This window comes from Elephas maximus, chromosome 6, assembly GCF_024166365.1.
Source record: "Elephas maximus indicus isolate mEleMax1 chromosome 6, mEleMax1 primary haplotype, whole genome shotgun sequence".
Classification (NCBI taxonomy): Eukaryota; Metazoa; Chordata; class Mammalia; order Proboscidea; family Elephantidae; genus Elephas; species Elephas maximus.
The window spans coordinates 142,966,904-142,988,664 of NC_064824.1; the positions used below are offsets into that span (position 1 = coordinate 142,966,904).

The 21,761-nt window shown below is 49.5% G+C and overlaps 2 protein-coding genes across 47 annotated transcripts in view; one reads left to right on the forward strand and one right to left on the reverse strand.

Annotated features, from left to right (window-relative positions):
• The window catches only part of SNED1 (sushi, nidogen and EGF like domains 1), a 79,140-nt gene that overhangs the window by 31,031 nt on the left and 26,348 nt on the right, over positions 1–21,761 (forward strand). Inside the window, exons 2-9 of the mRNA XM_049888705.1 lie at positions 5,702–5,989; positions 8,021–8,161; positions 8,776–8,938; positions 11,009–11,134; positions 11,449–11,562; positions 12,235–12,348; positions 12,449–12,562; positions 21,217–21,342. Of these exons, the coding sequence (XP_049744662.1) occupies positions 5,702–5,989; positions 8,021–8,161; positions 8,776–8,938; positions 11,009–11,134; positions 11,449–11,562; positions 12,235–12,348; positions 12,449–12,562; positions 21,217–21,342 (1,186 nt within the window). The remainder of the gene's footprint in view (positions 1–5,701; positions 5,990–8,020; positions 8,162–8,775; positions 8,939–11,008; positions 11,135–11,448; positions 11,563–12,234; positions 12,349–12,448; positions 12,563–21,216; positions 21,343–21,761) is intronic.
• On the reverse strand, positions 14,562–21,243 carry LOC126078286 (uncharacterized). 46 transcript variants are annotated; one of them, XM_049888663.1, is made up of 7 exons: positions 19,877–21,243; positions 19,403–19,751; positions 19,277–19,360; positions 18,941–19,234; positions 18,857–18,898; positions 18,773–18,814; positions 14,566–18,730 (listed from the first exon to the last, which is right to left on the reverse strand). In XM_049888663.1, the coding sequence occupies exons 1-7, from the start codon at positions 19,986–19,988 to the stop codon at positions 18,574–18,576; spliced, it is 1,080 nt and encodes a 359-aa protein (XP_049744620.1). In that variant the 5' UTR covers positions 19,989–21,243; the 3' UTR covers positions 14,566–18,573. The 46 variants fall into 46 exon arrangements, with proteins under 46 accessions (XP_049744657.1, XP_049744656.1, XP_049744651.1 ...); XM_049888700.1 differs by lacking the exon at positions 18,773–18,814 and having other exon boundaries at positions 14,562–18,772; positions 19,109–19,234; XM_049888699.1 differs by lacking the exons at positions 18,773–18,814; positions 18,857–18,898 and having other exon boundaries at positions 14,562–18,772; positions 19,025–19,066; positions 19,109–19,234.

Sequence of the window (21,761 nt, forward strand, 5' to 3'; positions counted from 1 at the left end):
TTCAATTGTTCACAGTATTTTCTTACAGTCCTTTTTGTTTGTTTTTTTAAGATCATAGTAATGTCCCCACTCTTGATTCTGATTTTAGTAATTTGAATCTTCTTTCTTTTTTCTTGGTCAGTCTAACTGAAGGTTTGTCTGTTGTGTTGATCTTTTCAAATAACCAGCTGTTAATTTTGTTGATGCTCTCTATTGTTTTTCTATTCTCTATTACGATTATCTCTGCTTTAATCTTTATTATTTCCTTGTTTCTGCTTGCTGTGAATTCAGTTTGCTCTTCTTTTTCTAGTCACTTCAGGTAAAAAGTTTGTTTATTGGTTTACTTCTTTTATAATGTAAGCATTTACAGCTATAAATTTTCTTCTGAGTACTGCTTTTGCTGTGTCTCATTAGTTTTGGTATGTTCTATTTTTGTTTTCATTCATTTAAAAGTGTTTCCTAATCTCCCTTTTGACTTCTTCTTTGACCCGTTAGTTGTTTAATTCCCACACATTTGTTCATTTTCCTGTTTTCCTTCTGTTACTGCTTTGTAATAGCATTCCACTGTGATCAGAGAAGATACTTTGTATGATTTCAATCTTTTTTGTTTTTTTGGTTGTTAATAGAAGGGCTTTCCTGCTTCAGGAAGCATATTTCATTGTACACAATACAATCCAGGTACTATTTAAACATCATCACATACGTTATATGTTCTTATGCTTTTTCTGTGTAAGTTTTTCTTTACATTCATGATACTTAATGCTATTTGATTGTGAGTTTAGTATTACATGGGTGTATCGTGAGGTTGTCTCTGAGGTCATCAAACACACCCAGACACTAAAGCAGCAATGCTTCACCTTGAACAGGTAACGAGCCACATGGCCACAGAGTAGGGAGGGAGTGCGACCCTGTAACACCATGTGTGGTAACGTCTGCAGCGAGATGCTGTGTCACCGTGACTCAGCATCACCCACATACTGATTCCGTAGCCAAGGGAGCACATAGGAGATCAAAGCTGGTGAACACCCGGGAGAGCACGCTGGTCTGTCAGATCGCCATTAGTTCCAGGCACTGCACCTGTGTTCTGAATGGTGCATCTTTCTCGTTTCCCTTTATCTTTGGCTACAGCCCAGGAAAGCAGGCTGGATCTGGACAATTTATTTTCTCACCCTTGCTGAGGAGAGGGAGAGCAGCAGAACGCTCACACTTCTACTTTTTCTGTGCTGCAGTGGTGTGTTGGCCATTGCTGGGTGCCTTTCAATGAAGGGCAGTGGCATGGTGACCAGATGTCAGGAACCTCCATGTGGCTAATACCACTATTCTACTGTTAGGCTGTGTGACCTGGGCACATGACAGATGCACCAGCTATTCCATGCTTACATCAAAAAGGCAGACATGACTAGTTTTTCAATGAAGAAACTGATGAGTTGTACTAGTCTGTTGACTGAGCGCTCGTCATAGATTTTTTTTTTAATTTTTATTGTGCTTTAAATGAAAGTTTACAAATCAAGTCAGTCTCTCACACAAAAACTTATATACACTTTGCTATATACTCCCAATTGCTTTCCCCCTAATGAGACAGCCCATTCCCTCCCTCCACTCTCTCTTTTCATGTCTATTTCACCAGCTTCTAACCCCCTCCACCCTCTCATCTCCCCTCCAGGCAGGAGACGCCAACATAGTCTCAAGTGTCCGCCTGATCCAAGAAGCTCACTCCTCATCAGCATCCCTCTCCAATCCATTGTCCAGTCCAATCCCTGTCTGAAGAGTTGGCTTTGGGAATGGTTCCTGTTCTGGGCCAACAGAAGGTCTGGGGGCCATGAACACCGGGGTCCTTCTAGTCTCAGTCAGACCATTAAGTCTGGTCTTTTTATGAGAATTTGGGGTCTGCATCCCATTGCTCTCCTGCTCCCTCAGGGGTTCTCTGTTGTGTTCCCTGTCAGGGCAGCCACCGGTTGTAGCCGGGCACCATCTAGTTCTTCTGGCCTCAGGCTGATGTAGTCTCTGGTTCATGTGGCCCTTTCTGTCTCTTGGGCTGATTTCAATCTTTTTAAATGTATTCAGACTTGTTTTGTGGCCTAACATATAGTCAATCTTGAGAATATTTTATATGCACTGGAGAAGCATGTCTATTACGCTGTTGTTGGGTGGAGTGTTCTATATATGTCTCTATCTTTTTCGTGATTTCTAATTGCACTGTGGCCAGGAACAAACGTTGTATATTTTGCAATCACTTGAAATTTATTGACACTTGCTTTATGTTCCAACATATGGTTATTTTTTAATCTTCTATTTGTCTTATTTATAGGTCATTTATTAATTGCGTTGTTCAAATCCTCTGTATTCTAATAGATTATTCTTGTCTGCATACTCTGTCTTTTACTGGAGAAGGTATGTTCAAATGTGCCACCATGATTGTGAATTGACCTATTTTCTCTTGTCAATTTTCCATTTATGTATGTTGAAGCCCTGTTATTAGTTATATACAAATGCAAACTTGTTATATCTTCCTTTATCATTAAATAGTGATCCTCTATTTCTAGTAATACTTTTTGCCTGATGGTCTATTTTATTTGATAGTAACATAACTATACCAAGCTTCCTTTGGTTAGTATTTGGACAGGGTCATGAATTGAATTGTGTCCCCCAGAAATATCTGTCCGCTTGGTTAGATTGTGATCCCCTTGTATGGCTGTATGATTACCCACCATTTTATCTTCTGATGTGACCTCCCTGTGTGTTATAACTCCTATCACTATGATGTAATAAGGTGGATCAGCCGCAGTTATACTGATGAAGTCTGCAAGATGTGGTAGTGTCTTAAGCCAGTATCTTTTTGAGATATGAAACAGGGAATTGAGCAGAGAGACATGGGGACCTCATAGCACCAAGAAAGCAGTGCCAGCAGCAGAGCTTGTCCTTTGGACCTGAGATTCCTGTGCTGAGCTGCTCCCAGACCATGGGAAGACTGATGACAGAGACCTTCCCCCAGAGCTGACAGAGCGAAAGCATTCCCCTGGAGCCAGTGCCCTGAATTCAGACTTCTAGCCTACTGGACTGTGAGAGAATAAATTTCTGTTTGTTAAAGCCGTCCACTGGTAGTATTTCTGTTACAGCAGCACTAGATGACTAAGACACATAGTGTATCTTTTAGCTGGAACATTTAATTCTTTTAAATTTAATGCACTGCTGATTATATGGAGAAAATATTAAATGACACAGGAAGCATCAAAAGAGGATGGAAGGAATACACAGAGTCATTATACCAAAAAGAATTGGTTGACATGCAACCATTTCAAGAGGTGGCATATGATCAGAAACCGATGGTACTGAAGGAAGAAGTCCAAGCTGCTCTGAAGGCACAGGTGAAAAACAAGGCTCCAGGAATTGACGGAATATCAATTGAGATGTTTCAACAAACAGATGCAGCGCTGGAGGTGCTCACTTGTCTATGCCAAGAAATATGGAAGACAGCTTCCTGGCCAACTGACTGGAAGAGAACCATATTTATGTCTACTCCTAAGAAAGGTGATCCAATCGAATGTGGAAGTTATAGAACAATATCAGTAACATCACATGCAAACAAAATTTTGCTGAAGATCATTCAAAAATGGCTGCAGCAGTATATCGACAGGGAACTGCCAGAAATTCAGACCCGATTCAGAAGAGGATGTGGAAGAAGGGATATCATCGCTGATGTCAGATGGATCCTGGCTGAAAGCAGAGAATACCAGAAGGATGTTTACCCGTGTTTTATTGACTGTGCAAAGGCATTCGACTGTGTGGATCATAACAAACTATGGATAACATTGCAAGGAATGGAAATTACAGAACACTTAATTGTGCTCATGAGGGACCTGTACATAGATCAAGAGGCAGCTGTTTGGACAGAACAAGGGGGAACCGAGTGGCTTAAGGCCAGCAAAGGTGTGCGTTAGGGTTGTATCCTTTCACCATACCTATTCAATCTGTATGCTGAGCAAATAATCCAAGAAGCTGGACTATATGAAGAAGAACAGGGCATCAGGATTGGAGGAAGACTCATTAACAACCTGCGATATGCAGATGACACAACCTTGCTTGCTGAAAGTGAAGAGGACTTGAAGCACTTACTGATGAAGATCAAAGACCACAGCCTTCAGTATGGATTGCACTTCAACATAAAGAAAACAAAAATCCTCACAACTGGACCAATGAGCAACATGATAAATGGAGAAAAGATTGAAGTTGTCAAGGATTTGATTTTACTTGGATCCACAATCAACAGCCATGGAAGCAACAGTCAAGAAATCAAAAGACGTATTGTATTCGGTAAATCTGCTGCAAAGGACCTCTTCAAAGTGTTGAAAAGCAAAGATGTCACCTTGAAGACTAAGGTGCACCTGACCCAAGCCATGGTATTTTCAGTCGCATCATATGCACGTGGAAGCTGGACAGTGAATAAGGAAGACCGAAGAATTGACGCCTTTGAATTGTGGTGTTGGCAAAGAATATTGAATACACCATGGACCGTGAAAAGAATGAACAAATCTGTCTTGGAAGAAGTAAAACCAGAATGCTCCTTAGAGGCAAGGATGGCTTGACTGCGTCTTACATACTTTGGACATGTTGTCAGGAGGGATCAGTCCCTGGAGAAGGACATCATGCTTGGCAGAGTACAGGGTCAGCGGAAAAGAGGAAGGCCCTCAACGAGGTGGATTGACACAGTGGCTGCAACAATGAGCTCAAGCATAACAACAATTGTAAGGATGGCTCAGGACAGGACAGTGTTTCATTCTGTTGTGCATAGGGTCGCTATGAGTCAGAACTGACTGAACGGCACCTAACAACAACAACAATTTATGTGGCTTGTTTCTTGGTGTGAATTACATAGCCTGTCCTCACCCGAAGGGAAGGTCCACAGGGTCTTTTCTAAAAGTGCAGTTCTGATCATATTCTTCCCCAGTAGCTGATAATAACCATAGAGAGCCTAGCATTGTCACTATTAACTCACTTGGTCCTGCCCACTGCCCTGTGAGGTCAGAGCTAGCATTAGCCCCATTCTACAGGTAAGAAAGCCAGAGCGCAGAAAGGTCAGAGGGTAACTCGCCTAATGGTCAACTGGGTGGATGGTGAGGTGAGGCATCAGAATCTGAACAGGTGTGCCTGACTCGAAAGATGCTGCTCGTCTCTGCTCAGAAGCCTTCCAGGGCTCTCCACTGCCTGAGGCCTGAGAACAAGCTCCTCCAGCTGGCAGCCAGGCCCTCCAGTCTCCTCAAGCTCTGCTGGACCCTTTCATCCCACCTTGGCTCACACTGGCATGCACCTCCCCCCGCCCCTCCCTGTGTATGTCTCCAGCTCACCCTTCCAGTGCTGGCTTATATGCTGGGGCTCTGCCCTGCCCTCTCAGGGCTTAGGGAAAAGGCCCCTGGCTGGGCTGAGGAACAGGGGGCTGCTGTGCAGGCCTGGGTGCCTTACCTGCCTCCAGCGAGTGGCAGGCCAGGGCTGGATGCTCTGCAGGGTGTCCAGGTACAGAAGACAGGTGGCAGCCTGTGCTCTGAGCATGCAGCCTCTCTGCCAGGGGATGGAGCAGGGCCAGGCAGCCTTATATCAGGGACGGGAGACTGTCAGGCCATCCTGGGGATACCCTGTCCAAGGCTGGCTCACCACGAAGGACACCCACTGGGCCCCTGCCTTCCCACAGTCCCCTGCTGACCCCCACCTCTGGCTTTCTGCCTGACAGGTGAACAACAACGGGATTATCTCCTTCCTCAAGGAGGTCTCCCAGTTCACCCCGGCGGCCTTCCCCATCGCCAAGGACCGCTGTGTGGTGGCAGCCTTCTGGGCAGACGTGGACAACCGGCGTGCAGGTGACGTGTACTACCGGGAGGCCACCGACCCAGTGACGCTGCACAGAGCAACGGAAGACGTCAGGCGCTACTTCCCCGAGCTCCCAGACTTCTCTGCCACCTGGGCTTTCATTGCCACCTGGTACCGGGTGACCTTCTTCGGAGGCAGTGCCTCTTCCCCGGTGAGTCTGAGGCGTTTGTTCTGGGGAGGGAGGGAGGCCAGCTGGGCTCTACAGTCTTCCCACACCGGGGCCCCCAGCCTTGTTGAGGTGGTCGGGCAGAAAACCAAACTCGAAATATTCACCCAAGGTGACAGCGCCAGGCAGAGGAGGATGGAGCCTGAGCCTCCCCAGCCCTCCTGGAACCACCAGGTGCCCCAATAGATAGCTCACGTGTGTGTGTGGGGGGGCGGGGTGCAGGGTGAGGTATCTGGGAGGATTTCCATTTGGAATGATGTCTTCGTCTCCGAGTGTTGCCATGGCACAGGCACCACCAGTGGGCAGCTTTAAAGAAGAGCAATTTCTCACTCACAGCTTCTGGAGGCTGGAAGTCCAAGTCAGGGCACTGGCTCTGGCGGAGGGTCCCTCCTTGTCAATTCCTCAGCAATTCCCTGCTGTTCCATGATCTCTTCGTGTGTGTGTGCGCACCCATGTGTGTGTGTGTGTGTGTGTGGCATGAGACCAGCCAGGCTTGGTCTCATGGATGTAATTTACGGGTGTTTTTTTTTTTTTTTATGGGCTGCTTCATGGACTTAGGTTCCCACCTCGGCACCTCATATCCAATTCATTTTATCCTTTACTGTTTTCTTTTGTGTTTTGGAGCATTTCTTTTTATTAAAAAAGATAACATGTACAGAAAGGTGTATACAGTGTAAGTGTATGACAAAATCACGGTGCTTGAAACCACCACCAGGTCAACCACGTGATCCCCACACTTTCCCGAAGCCCACTGTGCCCCCTGCTGTTCTGTAGCGCCCCCTGCAGACTTCACACAACCCCGACCTCTGTGTGGTTTCCTGGCTGTAGCCCTCCCCACTCCCCCCACAACTTCACACAACCCCAACCTCTGTGACCATTGCCCCCTAAATGAGGGCTCTCAGTTTCCCCATGGTCACTTGTACACAGATAAGAACACGGCCATAGGACTTCTCTGTCATTTCCAACGACTGCAGCCTGGCCCAGCGTCAGCGGCCCCTAGATTTCTTTCCCTGGGACTCTGTGGATGGACAGCTAGCCCCCACTGCAAGGCACTCTCATTGCTTTGTTCACCATTGTGACCTCTAGAAGGGGAGGGAGGGAGGGTTGTTGCCTGCAGAATCCTGGTTTCCCTTCAAAACGCACACATTATACCCACACACACCATACCCACAAGTGCCATTTCCTGCACCCCAGCTAAAAGTGCTGTCTTATTTCCTTGCTAGTTATATAGAAAAAAAAAATTATACATCTTTGATTTCTAGTGATGTTAGATTTTTTCTTGTATTACTGGGTTGTTGTTGGCTACCATCAAGTCAGCCCCTGACTCATGACGACCCCACCCACAATGCACCAAAACACTGCCCGGTCCCGCGCCATCCCCATGATCAGCTGAAGGCTGGGCTGCTGTGACCCACAGGGTTCTCACCGGCTGGATCTCAGAAGGAGACTGCCAGGCCTTTCTTCCTAGTCAGTCTTAGTCTGGAGGCTCCACTGAAGCTGTTCGGCACCATAACAACACACAAAGCTCCGCTGACAGACGAGTTAGTGTTTTCGTGGAATAGTTCATAGAACTTGAGAATTCCATGAAAACCGCAAAACCTAACTATTTGAAAACTGCTTTTCCTTGTTTCTTCTTGCGTGGTTTTCAAGTTTGTTCCTTTCACACAAATGGAGATGGCAGAGGGAGGGCTGTCTACCCGCTCCCCCGAGGAGCTCCTGGAGGGCAGGGGCCGTGTCTGGTCCCTTGTCTGTGCTCCCAGAGCCCTCAGCGCACTTCTCACACTCCCCAGGCAGCAGTCACGGGGTGGGGGTGGGGGTGCCTGGGTAGCAGTACTGGGGATTACGGCAGAGGACAACGCTGTCCAGGTCCTTGTTCTGGGGTGACCTTAGAGCTGGTGGAGACATTGACGCATCAGTGAGGGGTCAGTGGGCAGTGGCAGAGTGTGCCGGGGGGTGGACGGGTGGGCCTGGGAGCCCGATGAGGGGGCACCGAGCCATCAGCCTTGTCCTTGGCAGGTCAACACGTTCCAGGTTGTCCTCATCACTGACGGCAAACTCTCCTTCACCATCTTCAACTATGAGTCCATCACCTGGACCACTGGCACACACGCCAGCAGTGGGGGCAACGCCACAGGCCTGGGGGGCATCGCCGCCCAGGTAGGTCACGGGGACTGGCGCATGGTGTAGGAAGAGTGTAAGGGGGCCCTCAACCCCAGCCAGGCCTGCCCCACACCACAGGGCACAGTGAGGCCGCACTGCCCGGCGCACATCCTTCACCCAGAAGGCCTTATCCTGACCCTGCTGGCGTGAGCCCGCCCTGGACAGGACAGATGCCTCTCTGGGTTCCTTTTCCTCTCGAGGCAGGCCTGTGCACTGATGGCCAGGCCTGGATGCCCCTTCCGGCAGGAATCGCAGGAAACGGGAGATAGCGCAAGCCTCAGGGGAGGGCCCTTCCAGCTTTGAACAGCCCCACCCTGCAGGTCTGGGTGATGCTCAGCAAACACTGCCTGAGTGCCTGAGGGCCCTGGGGGGGTGGGGGGCTGGGTGCTCTTCGTGCCCCGCAGGGCCCTGGGCTGGAAGAACGGTCGGCGGGGGTTCAGGACCTGGCTGGGACAGCCTGGTGAGGGCAGGGCACCCCGAACATTTGCAGAGACCCCCTACAAAGCTGTTTCGGAAGGTCTCCTCGGCCTCGGCCACTCCGGGCGGTAGGTCTCAGGAGCTTTCAGGGGGCCGCGGACCCAGCCTGGCCCTGCCTCCCCGACTCCCCCCAGGCTGGCTTCAACGCGGGCGACGGCCGGCGCTACTTCAGCATTCCCGGCTCGCGCACGGCGGACGTGGCCGAGGTGGAGACCACCACCAACGTGGGCGTGCCCGGGCGCTGGGCGTTCAGAATCGATGATGCCCAGGTGCGCGTGGGGGGCTGCGGCCATACAAGTAAGAGGACCGGCGGCTCAGGCGCGGGCCTCCGGGGGTGCGGGTGGAGGAGTGGGAGGGGGCGCGGAGGGGGACCTGGGGGCGAGGTGAGGAAGTGGGGGCGGGGTAGTACACTGAGCGGGGCGGGGTGCTGGGGGCGCAGGGGGTGGGGTGCTGGGGGAGCAGGGGGCGGGGCGAGGGGTGCAGGGGGCGGGGCGTGATGCAGGGGGGATGCCGGAAGGGAGGCCTCAGCTGCCCTGCAGCCCCAGGCCCGGTGGGCCTCCCACGGGCAGAATGTACCTCGGCTGCTGGTCCACGACAATTGTGTGAACCTGGGCAAGTCCCAGATCGACCCTGAGCCTCAGTCCCCCACCTCCGCCCTGGAGCATTTCAGCCCTTTGCTTGGGTCAGCCAGGGTCTCAGGGGAGGAGCCAGTGGTCGCCTCTCCTTGGTGCCACGGGGGGACTCAGTGTCTGTCGTGGGCTGGGGAAGGGCGACACGTCTGTCCCCTCCAATCCGCACGACACCCCGAGGCAGCCCCTTTCGCCCTGTTTCCCGTCTTTGCTTATTGTCTGAGGCTTGTTTGACGAGCCCCTGCGTGGCGCCCACAGGAGGGAGACCCCCTCGGGCTGGGCAAGGACAGGAGGTGAGGAGGAGGGTCCATCCCCAAGGGCACCAGAGTGGTCCGCTGGAACAGCCCAGGCACGGCAGGGGACAGTGGGTTCCTGCTCCAGCTTTCCTTGCTGTGCTGCCTTTGGCAGGTCCCTAAACTCTCTGAAACGTTGTCCGTAGGTGCCCTGTGCAGTCGGTTGTCTCATAGCGACCGTATAGGATAGAGTAGAACTGCCCCATAGGGTTTCCAAGGAGCGGCTGGCGGATTTGAACTGCCAACCTTTTGGTTAGGAGCTGAGCTCTTAGCCACCATGCCACCAGGGCTCTAATAGTGCCTATAAAAGGGGGTGGTATCAAATGATTTATTCAGCCAAGAGCAGCTGATCATACATCCTGCATAGCCTGGGCTGCAATAAGGTGCATGCCCAGGACCTACCCCATGCACCCACCACGATGGGGACCGAGGTCACTGGGAGTTGCTACCCTGCAGAACACCAGGTCCCCAGGTGGAACCCACGCAGTGGTGGTGACCACCCAGACCAGCAGGGAAGAGCAGGTGGTAGTGTGCACCCCCCCAGGACAGGCGTCCATGCACCCACCCCACGGGAGGGCAGTCAGGAAGGACATCCACCAGGGAGGAGGATGTGCTGTCCTCGGGGTCCTTGGGGTGTCCGTGCCCCCATAGCGGGCCCCTGGCACGCGGGTCTCACCTGGGGCCCTCCTGGGGGCTGATACTCGCTAACTGTGGTTACTAGCCGCCTGTCTCAGGGGCCTTGATTCTTCAGGGATAGGCCACCAAGGCCCCACTCTTCAGGCTGCCAGTCCTAGAGGGACGGGGTGGGGTTGCTGCGGCTTTGGGCGCCCCTGGGGGCCCTCCCTAGGTGGCAGGCTGTGTGCTTAGAGAAGACCAGACCTCGAGAGCTCTGCTTTTCAGCCCCTGACGCTTACACACAAGGAGGTGAAGGCTAGGGCTTGCTCGAGTTTCTGGAGCATCAGTGGCAGAGCTGACATCAGACTGTTAATGCCAGGAGGGTCTGAGTCCACTCCACCACACACACCCCGCCCACAGCTTCCAGGTCGGCCCCAGGATCCCTCTGCACATCGTGGGGGCTGTCCCACAGTGCCGTGCTCCATCTCCCTCTGCCTTACTGGCCCTGTGGGAACTGTCTTCCCATTTTCTGGGATCTGTTTGGAGTTGAAGGATTAAAGGGATAAGGAAGGGCTGCGGGTTGACATGGTGTGGGGGAGCCTTCCTCCTGGGACCAGAATCAAAGCTCCAGGAAGTCGGTGCTGCAGGACATCCAAACACAAGTCCACCTCCGCTGGCAGGGCTGCCTGGCTGCCCACGGGCCGCGGACGTGCCCGCCCACACTGTGTGCCTGGTCACAGAGCTGGGTCCCTGGGATCCGTGTGGGCTGAGGGAGCCTGAGCAGCACCTCTCCTGACCTCGGGTGGTGACACCTGGCCCTGTGTCTGCAGCCTCTGTGTGCCTGACCCTGCGTCCCTGCCTCAATGGCGGCAAGTGCATCGACGACTGTGTCACAGGCAGCCCCTCGTACACCTGCTCCTGTCTGGCGGGCTTTACAGGGCGGCACTGCCAGCTGGGTGAGCGTGGGACCACCACGGGTGGGTCTGGCCATGCTGGCTCGGGAGCAACGCTGTAGCCAGGGCCAGCGGCACTGAGAAATCAGTGGTCACAGTCGTGGTCCCGTGGTGTGGGTGGTGTGGGAGCTCGCGGGCTGTCAGCCACAGGCGCCTGACTCTGTGATGGTCAGCGTGTCTGTGCAGACCACCAGGGCGAGGCCGGGACCCTCAGGGGGACCCCCGGACCAGGCTCGCTGCCTCCGATTTCTCCTCTCCATGGGGGAGCCTCCCCAAGCCCGTTCCCTCCTCTGAGGCTCCAGCATCCCGTTTTTCAGATGTGGATGAGTGTGCATCCCATCCATGCCAGAATGGCGGGACCTGCACACATGGGGTCAACAGCTTCAGCTGCCAGTGCCCAGCCAGCTTTGGGGGCCCTACTTGTGAGACAGGTAAGCAGAACACCTGAGCCTGGTGGCCCCCACTAGTGCAGGACAGGGTGAGGCCTGGGGAAAGGCCTGTCCCACCAGGGAACATCAGGCCAGCTGTGTGGGCCACAGAGGGTACAGCACCAGATGTGAGCAGCCCCGGAGAGGCCTGAGGGTAACAGGAGCCCTGATTCTGAAAGATGATCCCGTTCCAGTGGACACAAATGTGACCACAGCAAACACAGGGCCTCCTGGGCATTCTGACCTGGGCTGAGGCCTTGGAACAGGCTGGTGCTGGATTCTGGACCGGGCCAGGATGGGGGCAAAACAGAACAAAACACTGCCCAGTCCCGCACCGTCCATATGATCGGTGTGTATCAGACCATTCTGATCCGTAAGGTTTTCATTGGCTGATTTTCAGACGTAGGTCACCAGGCCGTTCTTCCTAGTCTGTCGTAGTCTGGAAGCGCCACTGAAACCCGTTCAGCATCATAGCAGCATCTAAAGCCACCGCTGCCAGATGGGTGTTGGCTGTACCTAAGGTGCACTGGCCAGGAATTGAACCCAGGACTTGCACATGGAAGGCGAGAATGCTACCACTGAGCTACCACTGCCCCATGTGCATATGTTGCACCTCCTGAAGTTGTCCCACCGTTCTTTAATGTCACATTCTTCTCCACAACTCTTCATTTATAGCACAGTCCCCCTGTGACACCAAAGCATGTCAGAATGGCGGCCAGTGTCAGGTGGAGGGCAGGATGCCGGTTTGTGTGTGCCGGGCTGGGTACACAGGGGCAGCCTGTGAAGCAGGTGAGTGGCCGACCCTCAGCAGGGAGGTGGGCAGGGGAGAGGGCATGCTGGGAGAGGCCCCTGTCATGGGGTGGCCATCTCACACCCTGCTGGCCCCCAGATGTGGACGACTGCAGCTCTGGCCCGTGCCTGAATGGAGGCTCCTGTGTTGACCTGGTGGGGAATTACACCTGCATGTGTGCAGGGCCCTTTGAGGGTCCTCACTGCGAGACAGGTAACCAGCTATGCACCTGGAGCCTTCCCTTGGTGACAGTGGGCTGGCACCGTGGGCCATGTCACAGCCACTCACCCCCTCTCCCGGCTCCGCCCACATCTGTCTCAGGGAGCAGGGGGTGGGAGGTCTTTATCCTTCCCGCACTGCCCAGTCCTTCCTGCCCCTGAGCCCCTGGCTGCAGGCAACAGGAATCAAAAGGCCAACGTTCTACTCCTGGTTCTGCTGCAGATACGCTGTGGGGGCTGAGCAAGTCCCTCCCTTCTTTGGGCCTTGGTCTCCCATCTGTAAAATGCAGAGGCGGACTGCCAACACCCCAAGCCCTTCTTCCAGCTCTGGTGATTCTGGACATCCTTCCTTCCTGCTTCCGACCCCTCACCATGCAAGTGAAAGGGCTGTGGGAATCACTTCACTGCATGTGCCAAAATCTACTGTTTTCCATTCTATTCCACATTTTTAGACGCTGGTTATGACTGGGTAGATCATAGAGATTCCAGCCCTGGTGTGAAAACAGGGCTCTAGGACGACTTTGGCCCTAACTTCCAAAGGCCTCCACCCGTGGCCTACAGCTGCAGAGGCACCACAGACTGCTCCTTCCCAGGGAGGTGCTCAAGAAAAGCTGCTCAGACTTACTTTGAGTCTGAAAACTTAAGAAGATACAGGTGGACATGTTCCCTCTCTGCTGGCCTTTGTGCCAGGTGGCCACGTGCAGGGACTGTGTCCTAGGGAGGCTGGGCCAACATCAGCTGTTTGGTTGCTTTTAAACCACTGTGATGTGTTATGGATCACCTTGGCCAGGTGTGTGGATTTATCTTGGCCAGGTATGTGGATTACATATTCTTATTTAAATACCATTGTATTTAACTAAACTCTTATCAGAAAACAGATATGTAGTTTCAAAAGATTCCTGCAAAGAAGCCATATTTTGTACAGGACGATAATGCAAGTGGGAGCAAACAATGAAAAACAACAGAACTGACACTTCTACCACAATATCCCCAAACTCAAACCTGCTGCTGTCGAGTCAGTTCCAACTCATAGCAACCCTACAGGACACAGTAGAACAGGGTTTCCGAGGCTGTAATCTTTACGGAAGCAGACTGACACATCTTTTTCCCACAGAGTGGCTGGTGGGTTTGAACTGCCGACCTTTCAGTTAGCAGCAGAGTGCTTAACCACTGTGCCACCAGGGCTCCTATCCTACCACAATAGGAGGTAAATAGAAGACATTTTTAAAATATGAAACTTCTAGAGATGAAAAATATAATATCCAAAATAAAAAATACACTGGATGGTATTAACAGCAGGTTAAGAGACTGTAGAAGAGAACATTGATGAACTTATATATAAAAATGATCTAATATGCAGCACAGATAATAAGACAAAAAATTTGAACAGAGTTTCGATGCCCTGTGGGACAATATCACACAGTCTAATGTATGTGTATTTGAAGCCCCAGGGATGGGAAAGGAGGGACAGAAAAAGTATTTGAAGAAATAATAGCTGAAAAGTTTTCTAAATTTGATGAAAACTAAAGCCAACATATCCAATGAAGGCATAAAAGCTACGCAAAACCACATTACAGTCAAATTGCTGAAAACCAGCGATAAAGAGAAGATCTTGAAAGCGTCCAGAAACATTGCATACAGAGAAACAAAAATTACAGCAGACTTCTCATCAGAAACAATGCAAGCCAGAGGACAGTGAAGTAACGGCTTTAATATACTGGAAGAAAAATCTATCAACCTAGAAGTCTATACTCAGCAAAACTATCTTTCAAATATGAAGACAAAAGAAAGACTTTTTAAGGCAAGCGAAAGCTGAGAGATTCCACCAGCATGCCTGTATTACAAAAAATGTTAAAAGAAAGCTCTTTAGGCAGAAGAAAAATGATACCAGATAAAAATCTGGATCTACACAAATGCATGAAGGATAGTAGAAATGGCAAATATGTAGGTAAATATAAGACTTTTTTTCTTATTTTTAAAAATCTCTTTAAAGATAACTGCTTAAAGGAAAGTAACAACACTGTATGGTGGGGTTTATAATTTGTATAGAAATAAAATGTCTGACACCAATAGCATAAAGCAGAAGTCTGCAAACTTTCTGTAAAGGATCAGAGTAAATATTTTTGGCTTTACGAGCCATATGATCTCTGTTGCAAATACTCAACTCTGCCATTGTAGCCTGAAAGCAGCCATACTTATACACCACTGAATGGACATGTCTGTCTTCCAATAAAACTTTATTTTAAAAAAATGGGCAGCAGGTCAAATTTGGCCTGTGGGCCGTAGTTTGCCTGGCATGAAATATAGGAAGGGAGTATAATGTTGTAAGGTTCTTACATTATACGTGAAGTGGTGTAATATCATTTGAAGGTAGCTGGTGATAAGTTAAAAATGTACATTATAAATCCTAGAGCAACCACTAAAACATAAAATAGCTATAGTCAATAACCTAATCATGGAGATAAAATGGAATCCTGAAAACACTGAATTAATCCAGAAGACAGGGAAAAAGGAAAAAGTGGGACAAATAAAAAACTAATAGGAAATGGTAGGTTGTAACTTAGCTACATTGATATTTACATTAAAATGTAAGTAAATGGTTAAACACTCCAACTAAAAGCCAGAGACTGTCAAGCTGAAATGAAAGGCAAGGCCCAACTACATACTGTCTAAAGACGCGGATAATCGTAAAGTAACAAAATGGGTTCCTGGCTCTGGGTAACATGGAGTAAGCTGCTCTACCCTGTCTTGCCCACTGAATGCAGCTATAAATCCTGGACAGAATGCATGCAATAGCTATCTGAGGACTCTGAAAAGTAAACAGTAGCAGGTGGATTGGGGAGGAAGAACAAAGCTGGAAGTACCCCCGAGCCGGCGGTGAGTTTCCCATTATTTCCCTTCTGGTATCCCCCCCAGCCTGGACTCCGTACAGCCCCCAAACTGGAAGTGAGCATCAGCATGGACAGAGAGCTTCAGGAGAAGCCCTCTAATCAGGCTCAAGGAGCAGGGCCAACGGTGGCAGCAGGAGGGGGCCCTTGGGTGCCTGAAACGCCAAGGGAGGGAAATCTTCCTCTCCAGCTGGGGGTGCGGTGGTTGCAAAAGGGAGACAGAAGCCTTATTGGTCTTTCCCTTTTCTCTCCTCACAGCTCTTGGCCCCGGATATGGGTACAGTCACAGGAAGTAAGAAGTGGCAGGGTGGAGCAATTAAAGCCCCAACTTTCTGGCCAGAAGACCCAAAGGGAGAACTAGAGAGTACTGGGCAGACTGTGGAGAGGGTGGGTCTTGGGACAGCAAACCCATAAAGTTGTTCATAACTCCTGAGCTCCCTCAAGGTGGGCATGTGCCATCTGATCCCAAACAGCACACGAAAGACATTGAGATGTGAACTATGGGGCAGACCACCACCTTGGCCCTAAGTGGTTGTTAGGGGGTGCACACATGGGTCAGATCTGAAGAGCAAGGCAAAGCCTTTGAAAATGTAACTGACATTGAAACCTACAAAAGGTGGATTGGAACCTGTGGCCTAACTCAACCAGGTTGACTTCCAGCTAAACAAAAATATCAACATAGGATGCAAACCCCAAATCTCATAAGATATGGAAAATGTGTAAGATAGAATTCATAAGCACCCAGGTTACACAGAACCAGGAAAATCTCAATGCTCATAGGGACAGAAAATCAAGACATGCTGATTCTAAAAAAAGCACAGATACTGCAATTATCTGACCGAGACACTGACAAAGTTATTACAGATTGCTCCAAAAAGCGGGAATGCACCTAAACAAATGAAAATATAGAAAGGCTCAGCAAAGAAATAGAAAATATAAAGCAAAACCAAACAGATCTTTTAGAAATGAAAATCACAATAAACGATACAGAAACTTACTGAATGGGCTCAAGAACAGAATGGAGGTGACAGGAAAGAGTCAGTGAACCTGAAGCTCGATCAATAGAAACTATGCTACGTCAACAACAGACAAAAAATGTTAAGAAAAGTTAACAGCCTCAGAGACCCAAGGAGCAATATCAAAGGATCTAAAATTTGTGCCATCAAAGTCCTAGGAGTAAAGGAGAAAGACATCAATGGTCAACTGATTTTTGAAAAGGGCATAAAGGCAATTAAATGAAGAAAAGACAGTCTTTTCAACAAATGGTGTTGGGACAATAAGACATTCTTATGCAAAACAAATTATGCATAATAAATTATGGATAATATTTCGAATAATGGAAATTCCAGAACACTCAGTTGAGGAACCTGGACTTAAACCAAGAGGCAGCTGTTGGAACAGAACAAGAGGCTACTGCATGGTTTAAAATCAGGAAAGGTGTGTGTCAGGGTTGTATCCTTTCACCATACTTACTCAATCTGTATGCTGAGCACACATTCCTAGAAGTCAAACTACATAAAGAAGAACACAGCGTAAGGACCGGAGGAAGACTCATTAACAACCTGTGTTATCTAGGTGTCACAACCTTGCCTGCTCAAAGTGGAGGTCTTGAAGCACTTACTGATGAAGATCAAAGACCACAGCCTTCAGTATGGATTACACCTCAACATAAAGAAAACAAAAATCCTCACAACTGGACCAATGAGCAACATCATGATAAACGGAGAAAAGACTGAAGTTGTCAAGGATTTCATTTTACTTGGATCCACAATCAATACCTATGGAAGCAGCAGTCAAGAAATCAAAAGATGCATTGCATTGGGTAAATCTGCTGCAAAGGACCTCTTCAAAGTGTTGAAGAGCAAAGATGTCATCTTGAGGACTAAGGTGCGCCTGACCCAAGCCATGGTATTTTCACTCACATCATATGCTTGCAAAGCTGGACATGAATAAGGAAGAGTGAAGAATTGATGCCTTTGAATTATGGTGTTGGTGAAGGATATTGAATATACGACGGATTGCCAGAAGAACAAACAAATCTGTCTTCGAAGAAGTAAAGCCAGAATGCTTCTTAGAAGCATGGATGGTGAGACTATGTCTCACATACTCTGGACATGTTATCAGGAGGGATGAGTCCCTGGAGAAGGACATCATGCTTGGTAAAGTAGAGGGTCACCAAAAAAGAGGAAGATGCTCAATGAGATGGACGGCCACAATGGCTGCATCAATGGGGTCAGACATAGCAGTGTGTGTGAGGATGGCGTGGGACCCGGCAGGGTTTTGTTTTGTTTTGTTGTACACAGAATCACTATGGGTAAGAACTGATTGGATGGCACCTAACAACAGCAAAAACAAAGCAAAGGGGAACCTCAACCTAAACCTTACGCCTTATGCAAAGATTAATTCAAAATGGATCATAGACCTAGTGGGAAATGTAAAGAGCACGGAAAATAGTCTTCGTGACCTGGGGTTCAGCAGAAATGTTACAGATAGAACACCAAAATCACGACCCATAAAAAGGAAAAATCGATAGACTGGAATTCATCAGAAAATTTTTAAACTTTTAAAAACTTTTGCCTGCGAAAATCATGGTTGAGAGAAATGAAAAGACAAGCTACAGACTGGAAGAAAATGTTTACAAAACTCGTGTCCAGCAAAGGTCTTGTATGTAGAATATAAAGAACTCTCAAATCTCAATGGTAAGAAAATAAACAACCCAGTTAAAAAATGGACAAAAGACCTGAACAGATACTTCACCAAAGACGACATATGGGAAGCAAGGAGGCACAGCCGTTCAGACTTACTTGCCCCCATCGTTAGCCTTTAGTGAAATGTAAACTAAGCTTACCATGAGATGCCACTACAAGCTTATCAGAATGACAGGAAAAAAAAAAAAAAACCTACCTGGCGAGAATGTAGAGCAATTGAACTCTCATGCATTGCTCGTGGGAATTTAAAACAGTTTGGTCACTCTGAAAACATCTTGGCATTTTTAAAAATAAAGTTAAACATATACTTACAATATGATCCAGCAATCCTACCCTTACGTATTAGCCCTAAAGAAATGAAAACTACATTCACACAGAAACCTGTACATGAATGTTTATAGCACATCTATTCATAACTGCCCAAAACTGGGAACAACCCAGGTGTCCTTCACGTGGTGAATGGATAAACTGGGAACAACCCAGGTGTCCTTCACCGGGTGAACGGATAAACTGGGAACAACCCAGGTGTCCTTCACGTGGTGAATGGATAAACTGGGAACAACCCAGGTGTCTTTCATGTGGTGGACGCATAAACTGGAAACAACCCAGGTGTCCTTCACCGGGTGAACGGATAAACTGGGAACAACCCAGGTGTCCTGCACTGGGCGAACGGATAAACTGGGAACAACCCAGGTGTCCTTCACGTGGTGAATGGATAAACTGGGAACAACCCAGGTGTCCTGCACTGGGCGAACGGATAAACTGGGAACAACCCAGGTGTCCTTCACGTGGTGAATGGATAAACTGGGAACAACCCAGGTGTCCTTCACGTGGTGAATGGATAAACTGGGAACAACCCAGGTGTCCTTCACGTGGTGAATGGATAAACTGGGAACAACCCAGGTGTCCTTCACCGGGTGAACGGATAAACTGGGAACAACCCAGGTGTCCTTCACGTGGTGAATGGATAAACTGGGAACAACCCAGGTGTCCTTCACCGGGTGAACGGATAAACTGGGAACAACCCAGGTGTCCTTCACGTGGTGAATGGATAAACTGGGAACAACCCAGGTGTCCTGCACTGGGCAAACGGATAAACTGGGAACAACCCAGGTGTCCTTCACGTGGTGAATGGATAAACTGGGAACAACCCAGGTGTCCTTCACGTGGTGAATGGATAAACTGGGAACAACCCAGGTGTCCTGCACTGGGCGAACGGATAAACTGGGAACAACCCAGGTGTCCTTCACGTGGTGAATGGATAAACTGGGAACAACCCAGGTGTCCTTCACGTGGTGAATGGATAAACTGGGAACAACCCAGGTGTCTTTCATGTGGTGGACGCATAAACTGGAAACAACCCAGGTGTCCTTCACCGGGTGAACGGATAAACTGGCAACAACCCAGGTGTCCTTCACGTGGTGAACAGATAAACTGGAAACAAACCAGGTGTCCTTCACCGGGTGAACGGATAAACTGGCAACAACCCAGGTGTCCTTCACGTGGTGAACGGATAAACTGGAACAACCCAGGTGTCCTTCACCAGGTGAACGGATAAATTGGAAACAACCCAGGTGTCCTTCACCGGGTGAACGGATAAACTGGAACAACCCAGGTGTCCTTCACCAGGTGAACAGATAAATTGGAAACAACCCAAGTGTCCTTCACTGGGTGAACGGATAAACTGGGAACAACCCAGGTGTCCTGCACCAGGTGAACGGATAAACTGGGAACAACCCAGGTGTCCTTCACGTGGTGAATGGATAAACTGGGAACAACCCAGGTGTCCTTCACGGGGTGAACGGATAAACCCCAGTACAGCCATACATGGACTCCTTACTCAGTCTTATTGACACAAGAACCAGGGTGGATCTCTAATGTATCATGTTGAGTGAAAAAGCCCATCTCAGAGGATAACATAGTGTATGCCCCCATGTTCATGGCATTCTTGAAGGACAGAGCTAAACTGATGGAGAACAGATGGGTGGCTGCCAGGGGCTCAGTAGTGGGGGGAGTGTGCAACTCTGACAAGACAGAAGAAGGGAGTCTTTGGGGCGATGGATCTGTGACACATTCTGATTGTGGTGGTGGTTACACAGATGTGTACACGTGTCAAAATTCATATCACTGTACACCACACAAAGCCAATTTTACTGTTATATTGACTTAAAAGAAATTTTAGAAGTATATAAAGCAAAAAATTAAAAAAGTCATAGGTTGGCAAACACTAATCAAAAGAAGGCTGAGTGGCTATATTAATATCAAACAAATTAAACCTAAGGATAAGGAACATTACCAGAAATTAAGAGGGACCTTTCGTAATGACCAAGGGGCCAGCTCATCCTACCTGCTAACAGGTGCTCAAAATACGCAGCAGAGACAGGCCCAACGGCCAGGAGAAGCAGCGCCACAGTCAATACTGGCAACGTCAGCGCCACCCTCAGTGACTCACAGAGCACACGGACAGGAGTCAGCAGGATACAGGAGACGTGACACGGACAGGAGTCAGCAGGATACAGGAGATGTGACCAGCATTGGGGGCCAACGTGGCCTGATGACATTTATATACACGTTCTTGTCAAGTGCATGGGCCCATCCAACTGGACAAACCATCCGGTGGGCCATAAAATCGGGACGAGTCCATTTAAAATGACCGCTCTACAAGCACAGAAAAATCAAACCAGAAATCACAACAGGAAGTTATCTGGAAAATCCCAAATACTGTACTAATAGAGGCGTTTGTCCGAAGCTTGGAGCGCCCCAGCCTACGGCAGGCCCTTTGGGGCATACTGTGAGCCCCCTTCTTGCTCCTGCTCCTCCTTCTGTTCCAGGAAGGGCCCAGTGACAGAGATCGGGGTGAGGGGCAGCTGTAAGTTGGGTTCCAAAAACAGGCCTCCATCTTTAATTCCTCCTGGCCCTGAGGGCACCAGCTAAGACCTTGCCAGGTGCAGGGAGGGCTGGGCAGGAATCCAGCCCCTCCAGTCCTCGGGCCCCACCCTCCCCAGGCTCTGCCCTGGGCCACCAGTGACCACTGCCTGCTGTGTTTCTTGCAGGAATTCACCCAGAGCCTGATGCCTGCCTCTCGGCCCCCTGCCAGAATGGGGGCACCTGTGTGGACGCTGACCAGGGCTACGTATGCGAGTGCCCTGGGGGCTTCGTGGGCCTCAACTGTGGGGAGAGTGCGTGTGGGTTGGGGCTCTGAGGGCTGAGGGGCTTGGGGCAGGAGATCCAGGGCTTGTCTGTAGGCAGCAGACTCAGTTAGGGTCAGGAAGGCAGATACGTGTGTGTGCACTCTCCAGAGAGAGTATATGTGAAAGTGTGTGTATATGTGAAAATATGTATGTGTGTGCAAGAGGGTCAGGAAGGCAGATATGTGTGCATGCAAACGTCCCCCAGATAGAGTATGTGTGAAAGTGTGTGTATTTGAAAATGTGTATGTGTGTGCAGGAGGGTCAGGGAGGCAGATGTGTGTGTGTGTGCAAACACCCCTCAGAGTATGCATGAAAGTATGTTTATGTGAATATGTGTACGTCTGTGTAAATGTAAAAATGTGTATGTGTGTGCAAGTGTGTGTGTGGAGGGCACCAGCTACAGTCTG